The following is a 21,966-nucleotide window of genomic DNA, read 5'->3' as shown; positions in this document are numbered from 1 at the left end:
ATATAAGCAATAAAGCACCACTTTGAAAGGATACCACACGGTTTCGACCGGTAAACAACATATACGCACGAACTTCAGTCGTGTGTATAAGGAGTGAAATGGTCAAAACCGAGCTCGAGTGGTGTACCCAACTTATAGGGGTTGTTTATCGCTATATTATATCAGTATATTGAAACTTGTGATGAAAATACAAACAATGTGAAAGAAACCCACTTTGGAGATAGGAATGGCAAACTTTACAGTATATCGTAAATACATGCACAGTCACGTGACCGTCTGGGCAAATCAGAGGTCACTATTAATAGTGTTACTTTAATACCACACGGGAACACGAGAGAATCTTTTATCGCTGAAAACCAATCACCATTAAGCCACAATATAGCTTCTCCAGAATAAGATAATATAGATCGACAACACTTTACCTTCCTTACCAGAAAACAAGAGATCATAACCAATTTTTCGAAATTATTTTACAACGCAATACACTATATACTCCCAATGAGGATTACATTTTCGACTGGGTACTAAAATTCAATAGCAAAATAATTCTGGAACTAAAACCCGAAAAGCCAAATGTCACAGAACGCATTCAAATTACGCAACTAAATAGTAAACAGAAGGCGAACAAACACTCTCTACACCGAGCAATAAGAAGGCGAGACAAACATCAGAAAATGACTAAAAAGGCTTATATTCCCATTGACACCTCAATGTTTAAAATGCCTTGTGAGTGAATCTATCATTAGTTTCTTATCATGGATGACATTTAACCAATGTTAGACCCTGACGTCTTTGAAGCAAAGACCCTACAAACGGACGTTTTAGGGTCAATGCTTGAAGATACCACTCCCACCAGCATGATCGAATCAGAGAGACTAGATTGATCTAACTTTCGAGCTAGATCAGCCACCAGCAGCTGAGAAAAAATAAGTCAACATAATCATCAGAGTCAAGCGAGCTAGACAACGGCTTCACACATTATACACCACAGAGAGGACATTCTTACACAATTCACAAAAAGCGTTCAAAAGCTTCGTTAAAGGCATTGTTCGCGATCCCAGGGACGGGCATGGCTGGTTGCGTGGCAAATGCAAAATGTTAGTCATGCTGAATCAAGGTGTAATCAAGTAATAGCTTATTTATAGATTGGGAAAATCCTAATCCTGATAGAATGATGGAATATAAACTTTGTGAAAAGTTGAGAAAATTTGCCACTTCTTTGATTTGTATGTTTTACATTCCACGTTGTACTAGCCTGTACTGTACATGAACAGTCAATACATCCGGCAAGTATTCCGTGCTGTTCTTTTATAGTTAGGTCCCCGCAATCCGAGATAAGTCTTTCTATAGTGTGAACCATTCTCTTCGATTACTGTAATCTACTCCAATAAATTCCCATTGAACTCATTTGTATGATTACAGGGAAGCCTAAGCCTATCTCTTACAATATAAGATTTGAGATATTTGACAGCAATATGTATGCAATTTTCATATTTTTCATAGGCCTAAATAACACACAGAAGAAAGTCATACTCAATGTTTTGTCCAATTGAAGTCAAATTTTCACCGAAACAAGTAGAGGTGGCAGTCTGTAAGCCAAACGAGAATTAATATTAGCAAAGATGGATATTCATTAAGCCTTTCCCATTTCCGATCCAGTTACTCATACAACGGGGTATAAGCGAAAGCCAAGAGTATCGAATGTGTTGAAACCTAAGTGGCCCCTATTCAGTACCACGTAGCCTACAGGTACACCTTAAAGAATACTTACCAGGCCAAAATACCGAGTGTTGAATTCCTTCAAAGGTGGCAACACCTGGAAAGACACTGCGGCAACCAATATATCACCCTGATCTCTAAATATTTACCTCTACACCCAATAAAGCACCGGGACTCAAGACAGTTGTACATCACAAACTTAAGAGAGCGATCAAAGACGCTCGCTACACAGAACGCAGGATGGAAGGCTGCAAAGACGATTCTTCAAATAGGCAAAAAAAAGAGGCTAAAAACAACACAAACATTCACAGCAACGACGACAGGTCGGGTTTTCTTCCTATACTACGGTACAAAACCAAACCAAAGGGTCTTTCAAAGGCCACCGCACTTCCCTTAAAGCCCGGCTCGAAATGGACTGGGATCATGATTAGTGCCAAGTTTGGTTGGGCGTTTTGGGGCATGGCTCTGCATAATGAGTCTGTTGGTAACGGTTGCGATCGTTCGCATTATCTGCGGATCTGTTTGCTCTCAGATCACGCTCAGGCTCGGACTAATATAGATACGTACAGCCTTCGTTTCAAGGTTCGTTTCAGTCATGCCATGGTAAATACTCGAAATAAAAAGAAAGGAAAACTATCAACTTAATCAAACAAGAGTTTGCTTGAATGAATTTACCGAAGTTTCAGGCCATATCAACGTTCGTTGTGTGAATGATTCAGCTGCTGACCGCCATGTACATACGGAATATTGGCGCCATCTAAAGTCGAATAATTATCAAAAAGTAAAAAGCTTATATCTGGGCTTTCTAAGAATGTATTGTTTATGGGTTTTTTTTTTTGTTTTTGTTTCCGACTAGCGGTAAATATGTTACCCCTCACCCATTCCTATTTTACTACCGAGGGCGTGACAGCCCTTCACAGACAAGTCGTTACACTCTCACACACCATCAGTTAAATGGAAAATAAGCAGATTATGACAGCTGAGAATACTAGCTAACAGATAATCATAATGGATAAAATGCCTTAGAGGGGACGATTTCGATACCTGGCCAACGGACTAACTGTTTTTTGCATATTGTTCAAAAAATCACTTAAAATTGACACAAATGAAAGTCTTAAGCTTTGTAACTTTCAAATATGCAACTTTTCCCAATAAAACTATACATCTTTCGAAAGGCCTATTTCAGAGCTTTCAAACAGTATAACATTTATATGGTTTCATAATTCATGGTTCAAGGCAGAACGGGAAACATTACCCCTACCCCTTATATTATAATTTTGTTTAAAAAATCACTTAAATTGACACAAACTGAAAGGCTTTAGCTTTGTAACTTTCAAATATGGACTTTTCCCAATAAAACTATACATGTTTGAAAGGCCCATTTCAGAGCTTTCAAACAGTATAACATTTATATGGTTTCATAATTCATGGTTCAAGGCAGAACGGGAAACATTACCCCTACCCCTTATATTAAAATTTTGTTGAAAAAATCACTTAAAATTGACACAAACTTAAAGGTTTAAGCTTTGTTACTTTCAAATATGGACTTTTCCCAATAATACAATACATGTTTGGAAAGGCCCATTTCAGAGCTTTCAAACAGTATAACATTTATATGGTTTCATAATTCATGGTTCAAGGCAGAAAGGGAAACATTACCCCTACCCCATATGTTGTAATTTCGTTCTTAAAAAATCACTTAAAATTGACACAAACTGAAAGGCATAAGCTTTGTAACTTTAAAATATGGACTTTTCCCAATAAAACTATACATGTTTGGAAAGGCCCTTTTCAGAGCTTTCAAACAGTATAACATTTATATGGTTTCATAATTCATGGTTTGAGGCAGAAAGGGAAACATCACCCCTACCCCATATGTTGTAATTTCGTTCTTAAAAAATCACTTAAAATCGACACAAACTGAAAGGTTTAAGCTTTGTAACTTTTGAATATGCAACTTTTCCCCATAAATCTATATATTTTTAGAAAGGTCTGATGCAGCACTTTCAAAAAATGTAACATTTTTATGGTTTCATCATTCATGATTCGAAACAGAAAGGGAAACATTACCCCTACCCCTTATGTTACACACGGATATGTGGCATACCGCGTAATAAGAAAACAAGCTCATGCACCCACTAAATCTCAAGACACATACTTTTAATCTTGTTTTTCTTGTTTATTGCACTGAGTTCTTCCAAAAATATATAAATACCTTATGAAAAATTGTTTGGAGGAACGGGAACTTAATTATTGGGTGTGAAATTTAGCAAATTTTACGATTTACGGCCAATGGCCGATATAAAGTCTAATCGACGTTCGAATATTAATTAATCCCTATTAAGTTATATATCAATGAAAAGGCCATGATCTTGGCTTTCTAAAAATGTAACGTTTATAGTATTTTATTGTTTCTGTTTCCGTCGAGCGGTAGATACGTGACCCCTACCCCATCGTTGAAATCCAAGATGGCGGCCAAGATGGCGGTAAAGATGGCGCCAAATGAACCCCATGGGACACGATTTGATTTTGGGAACATCAAAATTCATTAAATATAGACCCTAAGGATTACAAAAATCTAGTTTAAAAAATACATCCATGGGGTGCATGGGAACCCTACCTTCCGACCCGACTAGAAGGGCAGAAATTGCTGTTCCTGAAAGATAGAAAGAAAAGAGAATCAGAATGTACATAGAGTCATATCAGCATTTCCATTTTATACATTTTCTGCCAGCACTGAAAAGAGTGACACATTTCACGACAGTATAACACATGCAACAAACAAAATGTGAAATGCAAGAATACTTATCTTCATTTTGAGTCATATGTAAGTAGAACATCTGTACAAATCTGAACAAAAACAATAACAAAAGAGTTAGTTATAAAATTCAAGAATTCTTATATCAAGAAGTAACCCTTTCAACAGTAAGCATGCACATATAGGTGTCTTGTCTATGTAGACCAATGTTAACAGAACAACTGAATTGATAGGTGTCTTGTCTGTGTAGACCATAGTTAACAGAAGAACTGAATTGACAAAATAAGATATGAATGCTATATCTGATGAAATAATCCTATGCCTCTATGTACATACCCAACCTATTGATTTCCTCATCTGAAAGCTCTCTGTTGACTGAGTAGATGTTATGACATATTGCAAACTGTGTGAAAAGTGGTTGGTACTTCAACACAATTTGTCTGGCATTGTCAAGTAGCTGGGGGCACACTCTCTCTGTCTGTGAGACCACACTATCACAGAGGATGGTTACATTCTTTGGCTGAAAATGAAAAGCACAGAAGTAGAGAACAATCTCATGACATATTGTCAATACTAACCTTGAACTTGTCATACATTACATGCATATTTAAACATAAAAACATGACACAGACATGTGTCACTGGGCTGTGCCAGGGTGTGTCACAGGGATGATGATTTTAACTCTGCATACCTACAAACAGTTGCATAAAATAAAAAAAAATACAACACACAATTTGCATACATATATATATCAAAAAATGGAACAGTAATAACATGCTTTAGTATGTCAACTGTTGATAAATGCATATGAAACAAATAAATGTATAATTAACTGTAACAGTGATTTTGCCTTATTCAGAACACATAGAAATGAAAGTTAAAACTGCAAAATCATATCTTCTGCTCTGTAATCATTTTGGAAAAATCAAATATTACTTGATAATTCTACCTAAATAAACAAATTAAAGAAAATGTTATCAAAAATATTTCACATGCATGCTCACAAAGAATTTATAAACTGTTCTTTACTAGGATGGATACCTTACAACATCTATCCACATGATTTCCTACAAAAGCCTGACTATGGTAATCCTGTAGGTGAACATTAATTGTTGCAAGGGCTGCCTCTAGTCCTTTCACAGTATAACCTGCATGTTGTGGAAGTTTAGCCTTTAGGTCAGCAATTAATTCAGCCTGCAAAACAAAGTAATCATGAGTATTCCTGTGAACTGAAAGGATTATCAGTAAATTGACAAATTCAATTTCAACATACAACATTTTAAAGTATTAACCTTTTCCTTGACTTTCTCCTGTAAGTCTCCACATTCCTTTTCCATTTGTTTCAATTTAAACAGAGAAGGTTGAGCATTATCTTCATCGTCATCATCATCATCATCGTCATCATCATCATTTTCTAACATGACACTGTCAATGTAGCCCCGAAGAGTTTCACTTCTGGCTTCCATCTCACTAACAGCAGATTCCTCTTTCACAATTTGACCAATGATGGTGACATACTCATCAAATGGACCACTTGGCAGAACCGGCTCATCCAAGTCATCATCCTTGGCTAAGTGCATGAATATATCTATATCATGCTTTTGGCATGCATTCTGAAGCATTTTAAACCAGCGGTGGAAAATCCCTAGGGAAATGTGTAGAACTGGCAAAGCTACCTACATTATAAAAAAAGTTCAAGATCATATCACATTGAATATCCAGGCAAACCTATGTAAAATTTAAAAATAATCAAATTAGATTAGAAGTGATGTACACAGTGAAAATAGCTGGCAAGTTCACTAACCCTTGAAAGTGGAATGTCAAAGAAAGGCTGGCGAATACAATTGTGGAACTCCTTGGCATCTTTAAGCTTTGATCCATCTTTCAGAAAATTGGAATAGTCCTGTAAAATCATGTCAAGGGTTCTCTCTGGAATGACAGGTCTATTCTCAGGTGCCATGACTGATGTCTCCCTGGTGATGAGACACCACAGACAGAAGAACTTTCCTGTAAAAACAATAACAGAGTTTTAATGACAAACTAAAGACACTATAGTTGCATCATGATCATGATGAATTGCATTTCAGCTTTTATGTGATGAGGCCAGTAGTGTACATACCACTTGCTCCAGACAAGCCATGGATCTTCAATAAATATTCATAGTCACCGCACAGCCATACACGGAGCAACATTTCCCTGAAAGTGATTTAGAAATGGTGTCGTTAAGTTTCAGACATTATCTTATTGTAATTGCTTCAATGCATTATGGTAGACACATATCATAATTATCAAAATAAAACCTCAAAATATATGATTTACTCCCCTTGGGCAGAATATTTTGGTATATTCTGACAGATGCAGAAATTGTCTACTTGCCTGCAATGACAATGGCTATAATGTTACACATATGGAGACCATGTAGACAAGCAAAACACAGGAAATCTTAGCATGTTGATTGAGTAAAATATCCATACAAAAAACAGAAATACATACAGGCAAATTCCTACACTTACAGCAAATTTCATTTCAACTTACCTCCATTTGTGACCATCCAGTTGATTCACTTGCCCTGCATTTACATCCATTGCTGTGCGGAGATTCTTATCAGAATCACCAGCAAGGAAAATATTCCAGACTACAGTATTCTCAACACTGTTTGGCTTTTCTACATTTAAGATCTGAAATGTAGACTTCATGGACCCACCACCATGGTCTCCTCCAACCTTGACCCATATCTCATTGCTGGGTATTTCCTTGCAGGACACAAGTTTCAGTGTACTAGTAAAAGCAAAATAAAATTAATACTCACTGCTATTATCTGGAAAACAAACATTGAAATGTTAGAATAGTGTATTTGAAGTTCCTGCAAAACAAATAAACAACAGTTATTGAAACAGTACCTATCAAGGGCATTTAGTCTGCTTGTCACTGCATCCACTAGGCTTGGTACGGCAATGCACGGTGCCAGTCTGACCTCGCTCAGTCTGACCCCATCACTACCTCTCACCGGAAATGTAAAAGGTAATTTCTGTGAGGTCAACTCTAGCCTCAATTGATCAGCCAGCTCTCTATCTCTCTTCTCTCCTTGAATAGGACAATTCCACTGTCGCAGCCACCTACATAGTTGTATGTAAAATAAACAAATACATGTTATGATGACATGGACTCAATAATTTACAAATGTACACAGCCATATGCATGTAAATGCTACAAGTAGTATTATATTTTGCTCTAGTTAATGTAAGGATAAGAGTTTTTGGTGTTGTTTAATCAAGGGACTGTAAGCATGCATTGTCTGGGTATGTAATCAAAGCAAAATTGATGGCTAAGGGAGGTCAAATTTCCCCTTGCAGTCTAATGGGCTTTGAATATGATGAATACAGTAAGTTTTTGACTGAGATAGCACTCAAAAAAAGGTACCCAGTCACCTACCAAAGATACCAAAGTCAAAATTGCTCGGCCAAATGAATATATTGCATATTTTGAGATGCCAAAAATAACTAATTGTGACATGCAATTGAATTAATTTGAACCAACCTTCGTAATTTTCGTAGGGTTGACCACGTAACACCCAAATCACTTTTCAAAGCAAGACCAGCTCCTGGTGGGGCATTTGAAATCAACCCGAGTGATTCCAAAACAGCCTCGACGAACATCTGCACCAACCTGTACAAGTGCTGACTCACTGCTGCCGCTAACTCTCTGACGGAGATCTGCAACACTCTTTGCCCTTTCAGCAAGTGTATACTTGCTACACTCTGTGCTGGTCTTGCGTGGTCTTGTGACCTGTGTCATAACAAGTGGCTGCAGGTACACAATGAAATGAACAGAAAATTAATCTTTTCCCAGTATGAATAAACAATTTACTTCATGTTACAGTTTGCACTCCTGATAAAATATTTAATCTACCATCCTAATTGACAGCAAACTGGTCCAATTGTCAAAGCCACGTAAATTTATCAAGTATTTTATGTTAAGGACCATGACTCAATAAGGACAATAAACTACATGTAATCTTGAACAGTTAATAAATTGCTGTTATGAATGCATAAGTCTAAAACATAAATCCTGTATGCCTTAAGATATAGCGTGATGTTTGTTTACTTACCTGTCCTCCTGTCTTAAATTTGACAGTTTTGTCTCTGGTCATGGTCAGTTTTTCCTTGATGATGGTAGTGGCAAGCATTTCAAATTTTCTTGTGCCCCTGAATTCACTCATGTTGCCCAGCAATGTCGTAGCAGCTGTTTCTGTTGTGCTTGGAGTAATTTGTTGTTGTTGCTGGATGTCGTTTTCACTGGGACTGATTACATTACAGTAATCATGATCCCAGTATATTGATGAGGAGTACTTGCACCGTTGTGCATGTTGTGACAGATGCTCAAGAGGTACAGTGACAGTACACCCATACATAACATTGTCACAGGACACAACAAGAGCAGACAAAACATTGAAAAACGCCAGTGGAACACTCACAATAGAGGACACAGAAACAGGTACACGACACACAGGACATGACTGTGACGACGACTTAACAAACCATTCACAAATACATTCACAACAAAATGTATGGGGACCATCACACAAAACCTGAACACAAGCATCTGTCACATCCTTGCATATTGGACAGAGCAATTCTTGAGAGAGGGAGGATGTTGTGAACCTCTCATGGTTCAGCTCAAGCTTATGTCGCAGTGTTTTGGTGGCCTTGGAACGTACGGTGTTGCATAGTTCTTCAGTATCTACACTCATGGTTTCTTCAGAGTCAGTCAGCTTACCAGAATTTGGAGCTGGTGATGGTCCAGTCGAACTCGAACGTACGCCTCCTCTCGCCTTCTTTTTTCGACCACCCCTGCTCAACTCGACGCAAACACTGCAACTTCCGGTTCTTTGGTGTTTGGACCATTCGTACGCTGTTGTCTTGGGCGTGTACGGTCTACCGGCAACTTTTGCCTTGTTGAAATAGTCCAAGGTGCGTTTGCAGTGTTTACAAATACAATTTGGATGGACAGTTTCGTCGTCCTCATGTAAATTTATGCCGAAACATTCACATATCGCCGATGACAGTGGCATTTTTCCATACTTGGTGACCTTATCAGACAATTTGTCGGCACAAATTCGGCATCTGCTTTCAAGCAGCTTTTGGTGAAACTCAAAATTTCTATCCATGTTTGACTTTGACAACAGAAACGACCGAAACAAAATATTGGCGCACTTTTTTTAGCCGGTAGACGCTGCGCCGTGACCATAGCGACGGCCCTACAAAACACACAGAACACGCACACACAGCCCGTATCGGCGGTCTACATTCATCGAATCTCGATCAAAACGCAAAAAAACAAGCCATTCCGACAACACGTAAACAACACAGAATGACGGGTAAAATAATGACATCAGTGGAAAAACTTATCATTTGTTCTGGTTTTGTACGTTTCATTCGTAAAATGGCAATAATCTATACATTTCAAGTCAAAATGTCAGCTTCACGCAATCGACGCCATTAAAATACGCGATCTAACGTCGACAACAATAAACACGCGTAAATTGTAAAATACACGACAATGTCGCCGATCGATATAATGAATAAGAGGCAAAAGGACTTACGATCCCTCGGTAACGACCGTTACAAGAAAATGTCCCTCAGAAAACAGATTACAGATCGTCAAAATCGCCCACGGCGGCATACCATACACATGTGTTCGACGATGTCTCGCGAAATATCGCAGTTTCTCGCTTTATTCGCGTTTGAAAAACGTTTGTTAGTGTGCATTTCTTTCCTCAAACTAAAGACCTATGTACGTACGTAGGGAAACGCATGTGAACTATGGCGCATTTTTAATAATCCTGAATTGCTGCAAGGTAGGCAAACTTCAAAAGGTAAGTCTCAGAAGGACAAGTCCAGGAAGTCGGCTAGTAGTTCAGATGTTAGTCTGCCCTCTGACCAGTCATATGTTTCGAAGGACGAGATTAAGGGTATTCTTGACACTAGATTTGAGCAACGTTTGGAGAAGGTTTCCTCTTTGTCGGCCGGTTTTCTTGCTCAATCTCAGATTGCCGGTGTGACAGAGGGCAATCATGTGGAGCCCGAACACCAAAAGAACAATCCGATTAGGGACTTACATGTGAGCCCTACAGAGGTGATAAGTAATCGGAGACGGCAACTGTGTCGGGAGTTGTTCCACAGCCGTCCTACAAGTATAGAGATCCTGATTCTGTTTCTTTGTTTGCTCCGAGTGATCTTGATGAGAGCGCAGATGGAGACGGTCATTCTATGTCTAAGTCACAGGATTATGTGCGAAGTGACATTGCTCATTCTGATACTCATTCAGAAATTTCTACTACTGATGCTGACATGTCAGAAGCTTTGTCTGGGAAATGGCATGACATTATTAACATTATTGGCAATGTGCTTGGCTGTACAAAAGATGATAGCAATCATAGTCAACGTCAGTCTTTTTTACTTGGTGGAGATAGTACAGTTACAGGTGCTCCTCGTTTGCCCATTGAGGGACTGATTGCACAAAGATGGACAGCTATTGAGAAGAGTTTGCCCAGAGTGTCCAAGTACACAAAGTCTGTAGACAAGAATTTCAGGTTCCTTGAAAAAGACTTTGAGGAGTTTGCCAGAGCGCCTAGTGTAGAAAGTTTTGTCCACACTAAATTGGCGGCTGATAAGAAACATTTTTCAGCTAAGGATTTGAGAAGTTTTACCAATAAGGCTGATCTTGGACATCTTATGGTAGATAAAGCTCTGAGAGTTTTACTGAGATGCATTTCACATTCATTGTTGGCAACTGCTTTTGTACATACGGCAGTTTCGCCAGGCTCTAATATTCCTGATGACCAATTGTCTAAGGGTTTGGAATTTTTGCAGTTTTCTCTAACTTCTTCAGCAGATCAACTCTTGCGTGCCATTGCTTTGTCAGTTTCTGCCAGAAGAGAATTATTCCTTGATCAGATGGATTTTCCTGCTAGATCAACTCGAAATCGTTTGACTAAGCTTCCTATTCGGGATGATAAACTCTTCCATTGAGAAGTCTCAGATATTTTTCACCAGGAAGCTGAAGCAGCTAGAGATGTTAGGGAAATAGTCTCCCTTTCTAGACCACGTCAGGGAGTTAAGCGACCTGCTTCTTTTCAGCCAAAGTCGCAGTCTTCCGCTAAACTAAACAGACTTTCTGCAAAGAAGTCTGTTTTCTGCTACACCTAGTAATTACTTTAAGGGTAAAAGGGATAATAAGGGCTTTAGACCACCAGTGCCGCCCTTTCCGGATAAGCCCAGAGACCATTCTTTTAAACAATGACGGTTTGCCAGGGGCTCAGTGTGTAAATCTAGCACAGTTAATTCAAATTCCATTTCCGGAGGTGCCAGTAGGGGGAAGATTATCTCTTTTCAGTCAGCACTGGGCCAAGATAACCAACGACCCGTGGGTGTTAGGGGTAGTTTCAGAAGGTTATCGATTGGAATTTCTTCAAGTTCCCCCTCTTACAAGCAAGGTTATAAATTTTCCTCTTCCGTCGGGTTTAGGAAAGAGAAATGCTATCCTTCAGGAAATAGATTCATTAATCTCAAAGAGGGCTATCGAGCCTGTCACAGACAGATCAAAAGGTTTTTACAGCTCAATGTTTCTAATTCCAAAGAGATCAGGGGGTTGGAGACCAATTTTAAATCTCCGCCCGTTAAACCATTTTCTCAAAAAGAAACACTTCAAGATGGAAACTCTACGTTCCGTATTATCGGATCTGTCAAAAGGGGATTATGCAGTTTCAATCGATCTAACAGACGCTTATCAACATATCCTTATTCACCCAGACTGCAGACATTTTCTCAGGTTTGCAGTGCAGGGCAAGGTGTTTCAGTTTCGGACACTGCCTTTCGGTCTGTCGTCAGCACCCCGTGTGTTTACCAAGGTCACAGCAGTTTTGGGTGCCTTTCTTCGAAAGCAACAAATTTATGTCCACATGTATCTGGACGATTGGCTAGCCAGGCAGACGCAGATCAGGTTATTGCAGCGGGATACAGCACGTATTTTAAGGACAGCTGTCAGTCTAGGCTGGCTACCAAACGAAAAGAAGTCAGAACTTTGCCCCAGTCAGAGCATTCATTATATAGGGGCGAAAATAGATTTGGAGGAAGGGATTGCTACTCCAATGCCAGAGCGCTTTCAAGCTATTTGCGAAATGGTAAGTCATCTCTTGCCTGGCAGTTTTCAGACGGCGCGGCATTTTCTTTGCCTCCTAGGTCTTATGGCATCTTGCGTTCAGCTCATACCATTGGCAAGGTTGAACATGAGGCCAGTGCAAATATTCCTTCTGTCTCAATGGAGACCACATCAGAATCCTCTAAGTCATCCTATAAGGGTAGACGCCCTGTTAATACAGCATCTTCATTGGTGGACCAACAGAGTCAATTTTTTCAAGGGAGTTTCACTGTCCCTGGAGCCCCAGAGGTTACAATAACCACGGATGCTTCAATACAAGGTTGGGGGGCTCATATGGGAGATTTTACCATTTCAGGAGTCTGGTCAGTAGCCCAGAGACAAGAGCACATAAACTTTCTCGAGCTTCAGGCAGAATGGGAAAGTTTAAAGGCCTTCGTCCATCATATCTTAGGGAGATTGGTTCTTGTAAGGTCAGACAATTCAACCGTAGTATCATATTTGAACAGGCAAGGGGGAACACGGTCTCCATCTCTCTGCATCCTCACTTGGCATCTAATGAATTGGTGCATTATCAGAAATATCAGGATCAGGGCAGCTCACATACCAGGCAGGTGCAATCTGATAGCAGATGCTCTGTCCAGGAGACGACCTATCCCAACAGAGTGGATGTTAAAACATCAGGTGGTAGAGTCCCTTTTCAAGGTGTTAGACAGGCCTCACATAGATCTGTTTGCAACCGCACACAATGCCCACCTGCAGGTGTATTGTTCTCCAGTTCCAGACCAAAGAGCAGAGGCAGTGGATGCCTTTTCAGTTCCCTGGACAAACATGTTCGCATACGCGTTTCCTCCAGTGTCTCTGATTTCCAGAGTACTAAGCAAGATGAGACACGAGGAGTGTGTTGTCATTCTGATAGCGCCGAATTGGCCAAGACAACCGTGGTTTCCTCGATTGCTGGAGTTGCTAATAGAGATTCCAATAAAGCTACCAGAGACCCCAGACATTCTGAGCCAACCGTTGTCGGGTTTTCTTCACCCAGATCCATCAGTCCTCCAGTTGACTGCTTGGAAACTGTCAAGAAACGTTTTTGCTCAGAGGGATTTTCAGCGAGAGCTGCAGAATATGCAGCGAACTCTCGTAGATCATCAACCATTAAATCATACAATTACAGGTTCAGAGTATTCAGTGATTGGTGCAAAGAACATGATGTCGATCCCATGCATCCACCTCTAAGTTCTGTGGGTGATTTTCTGGTTTTTCTTTTTGAGGCTAGAGGTCTAAAGCCCCAAACTATTTCAACATATCGTGCAGCGTTGAGTTCTTTCCTTCCTAGTTATGGTGAACATAGTGTAGGTCAGCATCCTCTTTTGGATAGTCTGATTAAAGGGTTTTTTGTTAAGCGTCCTCCTCAGAGGAGACTTTTGCCTTCTTGGAGTCTTCCTTTAGTGTTAGACTCATTAAGGCCAGCTCCTTACGAGCCTATTAGTGAATCTGGTTTGAAGTATTTAACTATGAAGACTGTTTTTCTCATAGCTGTGGCGTCTGGGCGTAGACGTAGTGAGATTCACGCTTTGTCTATCAACAGTGCTTATCTCAGATGGGAGCCTACAGGTGTTAGATTGTTGCCTAGGGCAGGTTTTCTGTCAAAGAATGAATCTGTATCTCGTGTTGGTACAGAGATATTCATTCCGAGTCTTGAAAATATTTCAAGTGATCCTCAGGATAAACTTATTTGTCCTTGTAGGGCTCTTCGTTACTACATTAAGATGACTGCACACCTTCGTGGTAATACAGAACAGTTGTTTATTAAGGTGTCTCCAGGTCAACATGGTCCAGCATCCAAGGACACTATTTCTAGATGGTTAAGGGATACAATCCAACTTGCCTATGATTCTTCCGATGGCCATTGTAGACTTGTACATTCCATCAGAGCACATGATACGCGAGCTATGGCTGCCTCGTGGGCTTTGTTTAAAGGAGTGTCAGTGGATGACATTTGTAAAGCTGGTTTTGGCTTCTCCAAATACCTTTATTAACTTTTACCTCAAGGATGTGCCTATGGAAGCTAGTTTTGCTTTAGGTTCTTTGAGGTGTGGTTCTACCTAGGTTGGGAGTATTTGTTTGACATACCCTCCTCCAATTAAGCTTTGGATTCTGTGTAACCCAAAAGTAATAGTGACAGGTAAGTAGGAGGATGAAGCAGAATGAAAGTTTCCCCCCAGGAAACATCTTTCTGCGAGAACTCCTACTTACCTGTCACTCCTCCCTCCCTCCTCCCCACTATTTTGATAGTCTATTATGGAGGTTGAGAACTGTTTGAATATGGAATCTCATGGCGGTTTCCGCCTGGGATGAGATCACGTGTATTTAAATTTTTGCCTCGTTCTGGAAGGCAGCAAATGAGATAACCAAAAGTAATAGTGACAGGTAAGTAAGAGTTCTCGCAGAAAGATGTTTCCTGGGGGGAAACTTTCATACCGTGTCTATTAAACAAATTGTAAATGAACATGCTTCAAACTAATTCATTTTTATGACTTTCTTACAATCTGTTTTCATAAATTTTGCAGCTGTCTGCCATTAATCGCAATGAATCTACTAGAACAATAGCATCTCAAATCTTTGAGGTCCCGCGATGAGATTTCTTACGCTCCGCATCAGCGCTCATGTCACATAATGTTTTTGAATTGCACAGGGTATAATATCGATTTATGTCACACTATCGATCAGCAAGGAGTGTGACCATTGCTTGTTCTCGTTTTTAAGCTGCGAGAAATACAGTTCAGAAAAGGCGTGCGACTTCAATTTCTCGTAAATCCATTTCGAAAAACTACAATTCTGGTAGGGTCGTGATGACAAATGCATTTTTCACAGATGTATTGTCTATTCTGATGGCCAGAAAAGTGAATTCTCCCACCATTGTCCCAAATAACGAGAAAAATGTCTAAATCTTACTAAATTCTCGCGCCATCTCGCACTATCCCACAATATCTTATTGGTGACATACATCTATTTTTTGTAATATACACGGGCACTTTCTGTAACATGATCGCGTTGAGTAAAGTAAATCTTATTTATATTATAATATTTTTTTCAAGGCCACACGATTCAATAGACGATCTATGCAAATAAAAAGTGAAAACAATTCCTACATCATTTCGACAGACAATGTGCTTTCATTGTCTTTCACTGACAGAAATGGCCGTGAAATCCAAGGTAAGTTTATTTTTCAGCTGGTCATTATTTAAATTAAATTAAAATGAAGCAGAAACACATGAAAATCTATCATATAATAGTTATAGTTTCAGTACACGTTTAATCGAAACATTGAAATTATCAGGCACTTCTTTTTGCTATGTCTACTATTTAAACTCCAAATAGCAAAGTCTATTATCTGTGACTGTAAAAAACTTGAACTGGTTGTAATTTTGCATGTCTTGAGAGCTGCACTCCATTAACGTACTTTTTCCCGATAACCATTCCTTCCAAATATCGAAGCGAAAGAAACAAATGAAGATATTGGCATTTCCTTTGCAAGTGATCCTCCTCCACAGGAAACGTTTGTCCCGGTGACTGGTGTTTACCACGTGATTGATGACATCACGTCCTTTGGCATGAACGTTCCAGTAAGCTGAATTTAGTCAATAAGTTTCTTATATTTACAAAGGATACGTCCTGCAACAATATACAGTTCAGTTGACCATCACAGTTGATGGCTGTTAAAAGCTACTTGATCTACTAACTAATCGACGACTATGGTGGTTTGTTTCATGACGGCACTTGGGAAACGAATGAAAATGATTAATTTAAAAAAAATGTTTAACTTTCAAGCATTCTAAAGATTTCGAATAAACATGTATTATTTGTGTGGGGACAAGTTGATAACTATTTGACTTTGATACATTATTTCATGTTAGCGTATTTATATACTTGACAAGTTAAAGGTCTTCCTTCTGACTTGACAGATAAAGAGGCTATTCTATGCAACCATAATCCGGTTTGAAAATTCTGACGTTCTCTACGGAAAGACGACAGCATATGTTTTCAAAGAAGAAGTGGACTATTCAGAGGAGTACCGTGGCTACCAATTTTCTGTAGATGTCCGTTTTGATGGAGACTACTCCAGTATCTTCATTCCTATGCAATACTTTATGATGACTGGGGATTATTATATGACCTTTACTCTTGTGTCGAGTAAGTTGTAATAATTTCCTTGCGTGATATTTCGTATACTACTTGCATACATGTTGAACATAAGTTGGCAGACGAGCCCTGCATATTGCGATGACACAAATCAGAATCAGTACTGTTTACTCCGAGGGACTTCACTTGAAACAGGCAGCATTCTTTTAGCATTATTTTTCACCAAAACTTTCAAAAGTTTCAAATTAAGGCCCGTAAGTGTAAACATGTGTGTTGACGACAGCGTCATCATGTATGGCCCTATACAGGCCCATATAGCAGATAGACCATAATATATGTTGATCAAGCCGCGTATACAATGACTTCCGCCGCGAACAGTACATGCACACTGCCTGGCCAAACACAGTCGCTTAATCCTCTTACTGTCAACGGTATGGTACATATCTAGAGTAATTATTCAACTTTTCAGAGACCTTTGGTCGGAGTGCTAAAGACACGTTACTTTCAAACAGTCGAAATGACTGATTAAACGAAAATGAGAGACAGCACAACTCACAAGCACACAATAAGCGACACTTCTCCAGGTAGTGCAAGAGAATCACAAAACTCTCTGGCCAACCAACAATTGATCGCGCTGACAATAAACAATCACGCATCAATTACGATATAAGAACTTACCGTTGTCAACCGCACATACAGAAGTCATCAGTGTCCCTGTCTTCGTCAACTTTCACACTCTCTCTCTCTCTCTCTCTCTCTCTCTCTCTCTCTTCTCTCTCTCTCTCTCTCTCTCTCTCTCTCTCTCTCTCTCTCTCTCTCTCTCTCTAACACAATCATTTGGGTTGCCTTGTTCATTCATTGTCATTCATTGTAGAAGTGGAGGTCACCTTCTTGATGAGCTTGAAGCAAATCAAATGCAACTACCTGGATGATGAAAACTCCGTTTGGAATACCGACGGATGCAAGGTGTGCACTGTTCTATTGTCCATGAAGTGTAAACAGGGATAGGAGATAGCCAGGAGAATTAGCAGCAAAACGGGTCGAAGCCAGGAGAGTTAGCAGCAAAGGCGGCTGACAAACCCGATGTACCAACGAAAAAATTTCAAATTTATAATCGTAAACAAGCCGGCTTGGTGAAAACTAGTGACTTTCTGAAGTCATGACACGCCTACAATATGCATTATAAATCCATACCGGAAAAATCGTTATTTATAATTTTCTGGGTAATAAAAGAGAATCCGACAACGATTTAATAGCTTATTTGACCATGAGATAATAAATTTGTCAACAATGTTATACTTTATCGGCTGAGAACTAATTCAAAATGCGTATAGATTTTCAACCAATGAATTAATCGTGTAACGACGCAATAAGCACTCATGATCAAGAAAAAAGCTAAGAGGTCAAATCCGGAATCGACTAACCTTTTCAAAAATTTTCCTAAATGTCAAGGTTAAGCAAACACGTGTCTTTTCCGTGTCTTTTTCTTCTCCTGGATCAACTTTTGTCTCACTTAAGTTCTATTATTGTATTCCTAGGTATCGCAAGCATCAAACATCACAACAACTGTGTGCTTGTGTGACCACCTGACAACATTCGCTGAAGACAAGTATGCCGTTGATCTTCAATAATTCTGAACATATTCCATCAGAAACTTTGAGTAATTTGTAAAACCTGTCATTTGAAATAATTTCTTGCGGAAATATTTTTCAATTATATAACTAAATAATATATTTATAATATCATGTCAATGTGTGACAATTCTAAAGTGCTCTCAAAAGGTTTTTTATTTCTTTACATATCATGCATTCTTTTAATGTGGTGTAAAAGAGTTTGCCATATTTTGTTTAATTCCAGATCAATGACTTTTGTTCCATTTTCAGTGACTATTGAAACCTACTTGACCCACTTGTCTTATTTTGATAACATTTATTAGTTCATAGATATAGAACAAGTATCAGAACTACATATATATATATATATATATATATATATATATATATATATATATATATTATTTACATATATTTACGTAAAATCTGGAATACCTAAAATACAATTTTAAATATAGGCGGGCATGGCACAGCACAAGCAGAACGTCTCCAGTATTGAGTAGAAACACTTGAATCGCATGATATAGAAAATACTTGAAAATGACACATTCGATTGCTTTGAACTACAATGACATGTTGTGAACATTTTATGCAAAGTGACTATAGATCGCACGATACCATTCCAAATTTGAACTCGATTTTTCACCCTTACATCAATGTAATTAACACTGTTATGTACAGTATTGTGTTTTTGCTTGGTTTTGAAATGCCAATTATATTTGTTTACAGTATTCATCCAAACTTTCGCCTTTCGACAGTGCCAACTATTTCAGTTGCATTGATATTCATTTTTCAGTCAATGTTGTACATCTAGTGCAAGAAGCGATATGCAAAAGTGTATGCAAATGAGAACAAGTGTGGCGAAGTGTAGCGAAGCTAAATTAACACTACAATGAAAGCTTAATGTGTTTGAAGTATTGGTTTATATTGTATAAAACATTCTGTAAAATTTGAAAATTTAGTTTCTTTGATATATTGTCAAAATAAAGGTAAGAATGGCGTACTTGATTGCTTGTCATGGAAGGATATACCTGTGTAAAGCGGACCTATGTTTCGCTGACCGCACACTCTATAAAAAGTTTGCACCTCGGATCTTGCAGTGTATAATCTTGTAAACAAACACTAACACACAAACTGAGAGAAAACATAGCGTGTTTTTTGTTATCTATCGAGCAAAGTAGCATTTAGAAACTTTCTCTGAATTATGAAAATATGTATCTCGTGTCAAAATAACCATTGAGTAAAGAACACCTATTTAATATTAAATATTTGCTATATTTTTTGAAGTGAAAACTTTTACAACCAACCCTAACACGTCTGTCTGCTATATTTTGATGCATTCTTATTGTTCGTTTTGCTGTACAGCCTTCAGCTGATGACCTTCCCATGAGCCTTTACCATAAGATACTACTGTAATTCCATGCCCTCGAAGAATTTTCACAATGCTTGTCCGTTGAATCGTCGAGAGCGAGCACAAGATAGAAGAAAGAAACAGGTACTGTCAGAACGAATACTAAGTTCACCGTCAACAATTCATTTCCTTGTCTCTTTGTTTTATTCCTAAAACCATGTCGAAATACATAGAAATCGGACTGATCATCGAACCCGTCAGCGAGTGTAATGTCAAATGACATTGTTGACAAATGAAATTTTATTCTTGACTGGAGTTAATTTATCGATAGCGAAATTGCATCATACACTATGTGCAGTGTGTGCAATATCAACAGTTTGAGTTGAATTTAAAGAACGAACTTTCCAGTGACGAGTAAGCCATTAGTGACAGGTATAAAGATTTATATGGAGCGTATTGGTAGTGGTGGTGTGCCCTGTGCCGAGGTTGTACGAGGTTAACTATTGCCATTAGGCCAATGAAATAATTTGTGCCGTTCCGATAACCCGACCTTTCCTATGTTTTGCCTGCCGACCCTAAACATTTTAGAGATACGTAAACACGGAAGGAAAAAAAAGAAAGAAAAAACCCGTAAGTTAGTTACCTGACATTTGATTTTTGCTTGAACGAGGACGTATTTTATCTTTTATTCCTTTAATATGTATGATACGTTTTCTGAAAATGTTTGGCCAGTGACTGTAAGCCAGCAGTGACAGGTATAAGATTTATATGGAATGTATTGGTAGTGATGGTGTGTCCTGTGCCGAGGTTATACGAGCTTGACTATTGCCATTAACATACAACAGCATATTTAAATTCTGGCATGCAACATCAGAAGGCATTTTCTCTGACTAAGAGCTCCCGAGTGTTCCGCGTAGGCCAATATTCCATCATTCCGAAAATAATATATGTATTACATATCTTTAGACGGCACATGTTGTAAGCTACCGAAAAAAAACAAAACAAAACGATTCTTTTGATCATGTTTTGGCAACTATTATCATAAACACAAAATTATAAATTGTCTCTCGTTCCATCATGGCTGAAGCAGCTGTAGTTGTAGAATCCGTCACTTGCCGGGGGGAGAGGAGAGAGAGAGAGAGAGAGAGAGAGAGAGAGAGAGAGAGAGAGAGAGAGAGAGAGAGAGAGAGAGAGAGAGAGAGAGAGAGAGAGAGAGAGAGAGAGAGAGAGAGACAGAGAGACAGACAGACAGACAGACAGACAGACAGACAGACAGAGGTGTCTTGATTTTACAATGAGATGTATTAGAACTGCATATTTTTGTGTACCTTTGCTATACAGGACATATATTTGCATGTACTACTCCTGAATGCTGCTTACGCATTGATGCACTCTGATTAGAGCAGTATGCATACACGCAATACAGCTTGAGCAACTTAAACTTTTCAATGATGGACTGCACTCAGCGCTCGGATTGATGGTTATATGCATGCCACCTAGGAGGGCGCTGTTATCTTTAAAAGCTTTTTCCGCAGTTACTCGTCATTCGTGCACTTTTACGGAAAAGTTATATTCTACAACTTAGTGTTGAGCCAAATAAAAATAATTATCTGGTTTCGGATGTATACCTTCAAAAATAAGGGTAGGTAGGTCGGTATTAGTTTTTACCATGATTTATTTTTGCAGTTGTTCAAAACAATGTAGCGGTGAATAGTTTCTTCAAAGCACGATTTCATATTGGATAGTGTTGTTATAAGTGACTAATCACAATTCAACATGAAATTGAACCGTTTATCATCCTCCACAATCGTAGATGAAATTATGAGATTACGATTCACTCATATATGTTGAAGAGCTCTCAACAATAGTATTCATACGAATAACAACCCCTGCTCTCATATAACAATAAACTCCATCCCTCAAATAAGGGGAATAAAGACAATACTGCGGATGTACACATGAAAATAGGTACCTACCCTAGTTTGTACTCGAAATACAGAATTAAGAAATCGACGATAGCATAGCTGGATTGATTGTATATGCGAACTTTCGTTCGATTGACCCGATACGGATTCGGAAGGTAACTTTGCTAATCGTATTTCAAGGCTATGTCACCACAGCGATGCAATGATGGCAGCAGTATCAGCAAAGGATAAAGAACGTAAGGCTGAAGGGCAAAAATATTCAGTTTGAGAAGTGCACAAGGCATAAGAATTTTTTATCAT

General features: G+C 38.8%; 1 protein-coding gene across 1 annotated transcript; it reads left to right on the top strand.

Moving 5' to 3' along the window:
• The first annotated feature begins 10,240 nt into the window (after positions 1–10,240).
• On the top strand, positions 10,241–18,786 carry LOC139146124 (polycystin-1-like protein 3). Its single transcript, XM_070717553.1, has 6 exons — positions 10,241–10,352; positions 15,733–15,850; positions 16,133–16,260; positions 16,600–16,828; positions 17,652–17,743; positions 18,316–18,786. Exons 1-6 carry the CDS (start codon positions 10,269–10,271, stop codon positions 18,406–18,408), a joined length of 744 nt encoding a protein of 247 aa, XP_070573654.1. The 5' UTR covers positions 10,241–10,268; the 3' UTR covers positions 18,409–18,786.
• Positions 18,787–21,966: the final 3,180 nt, after the last annotated feature.

This window comes from Ptychodera flava, chromosome 12, assembly GCF_041260155.1.
Source record: "Ptychodera flava strain L36383 chromosome 12, AS_Pfla_20210202, whole genome shotgun sequence".
Taxonomy (NCBI): domain Eukaryota; kingdom Metazoa; phylum Hemichordata; class Enteropneusta; family Ptychoderidae; genus Ptychodera; species Ptychodera flava.
This window is presented reverse-complemented; position numbering and strand designations above follow the sequence as displayed.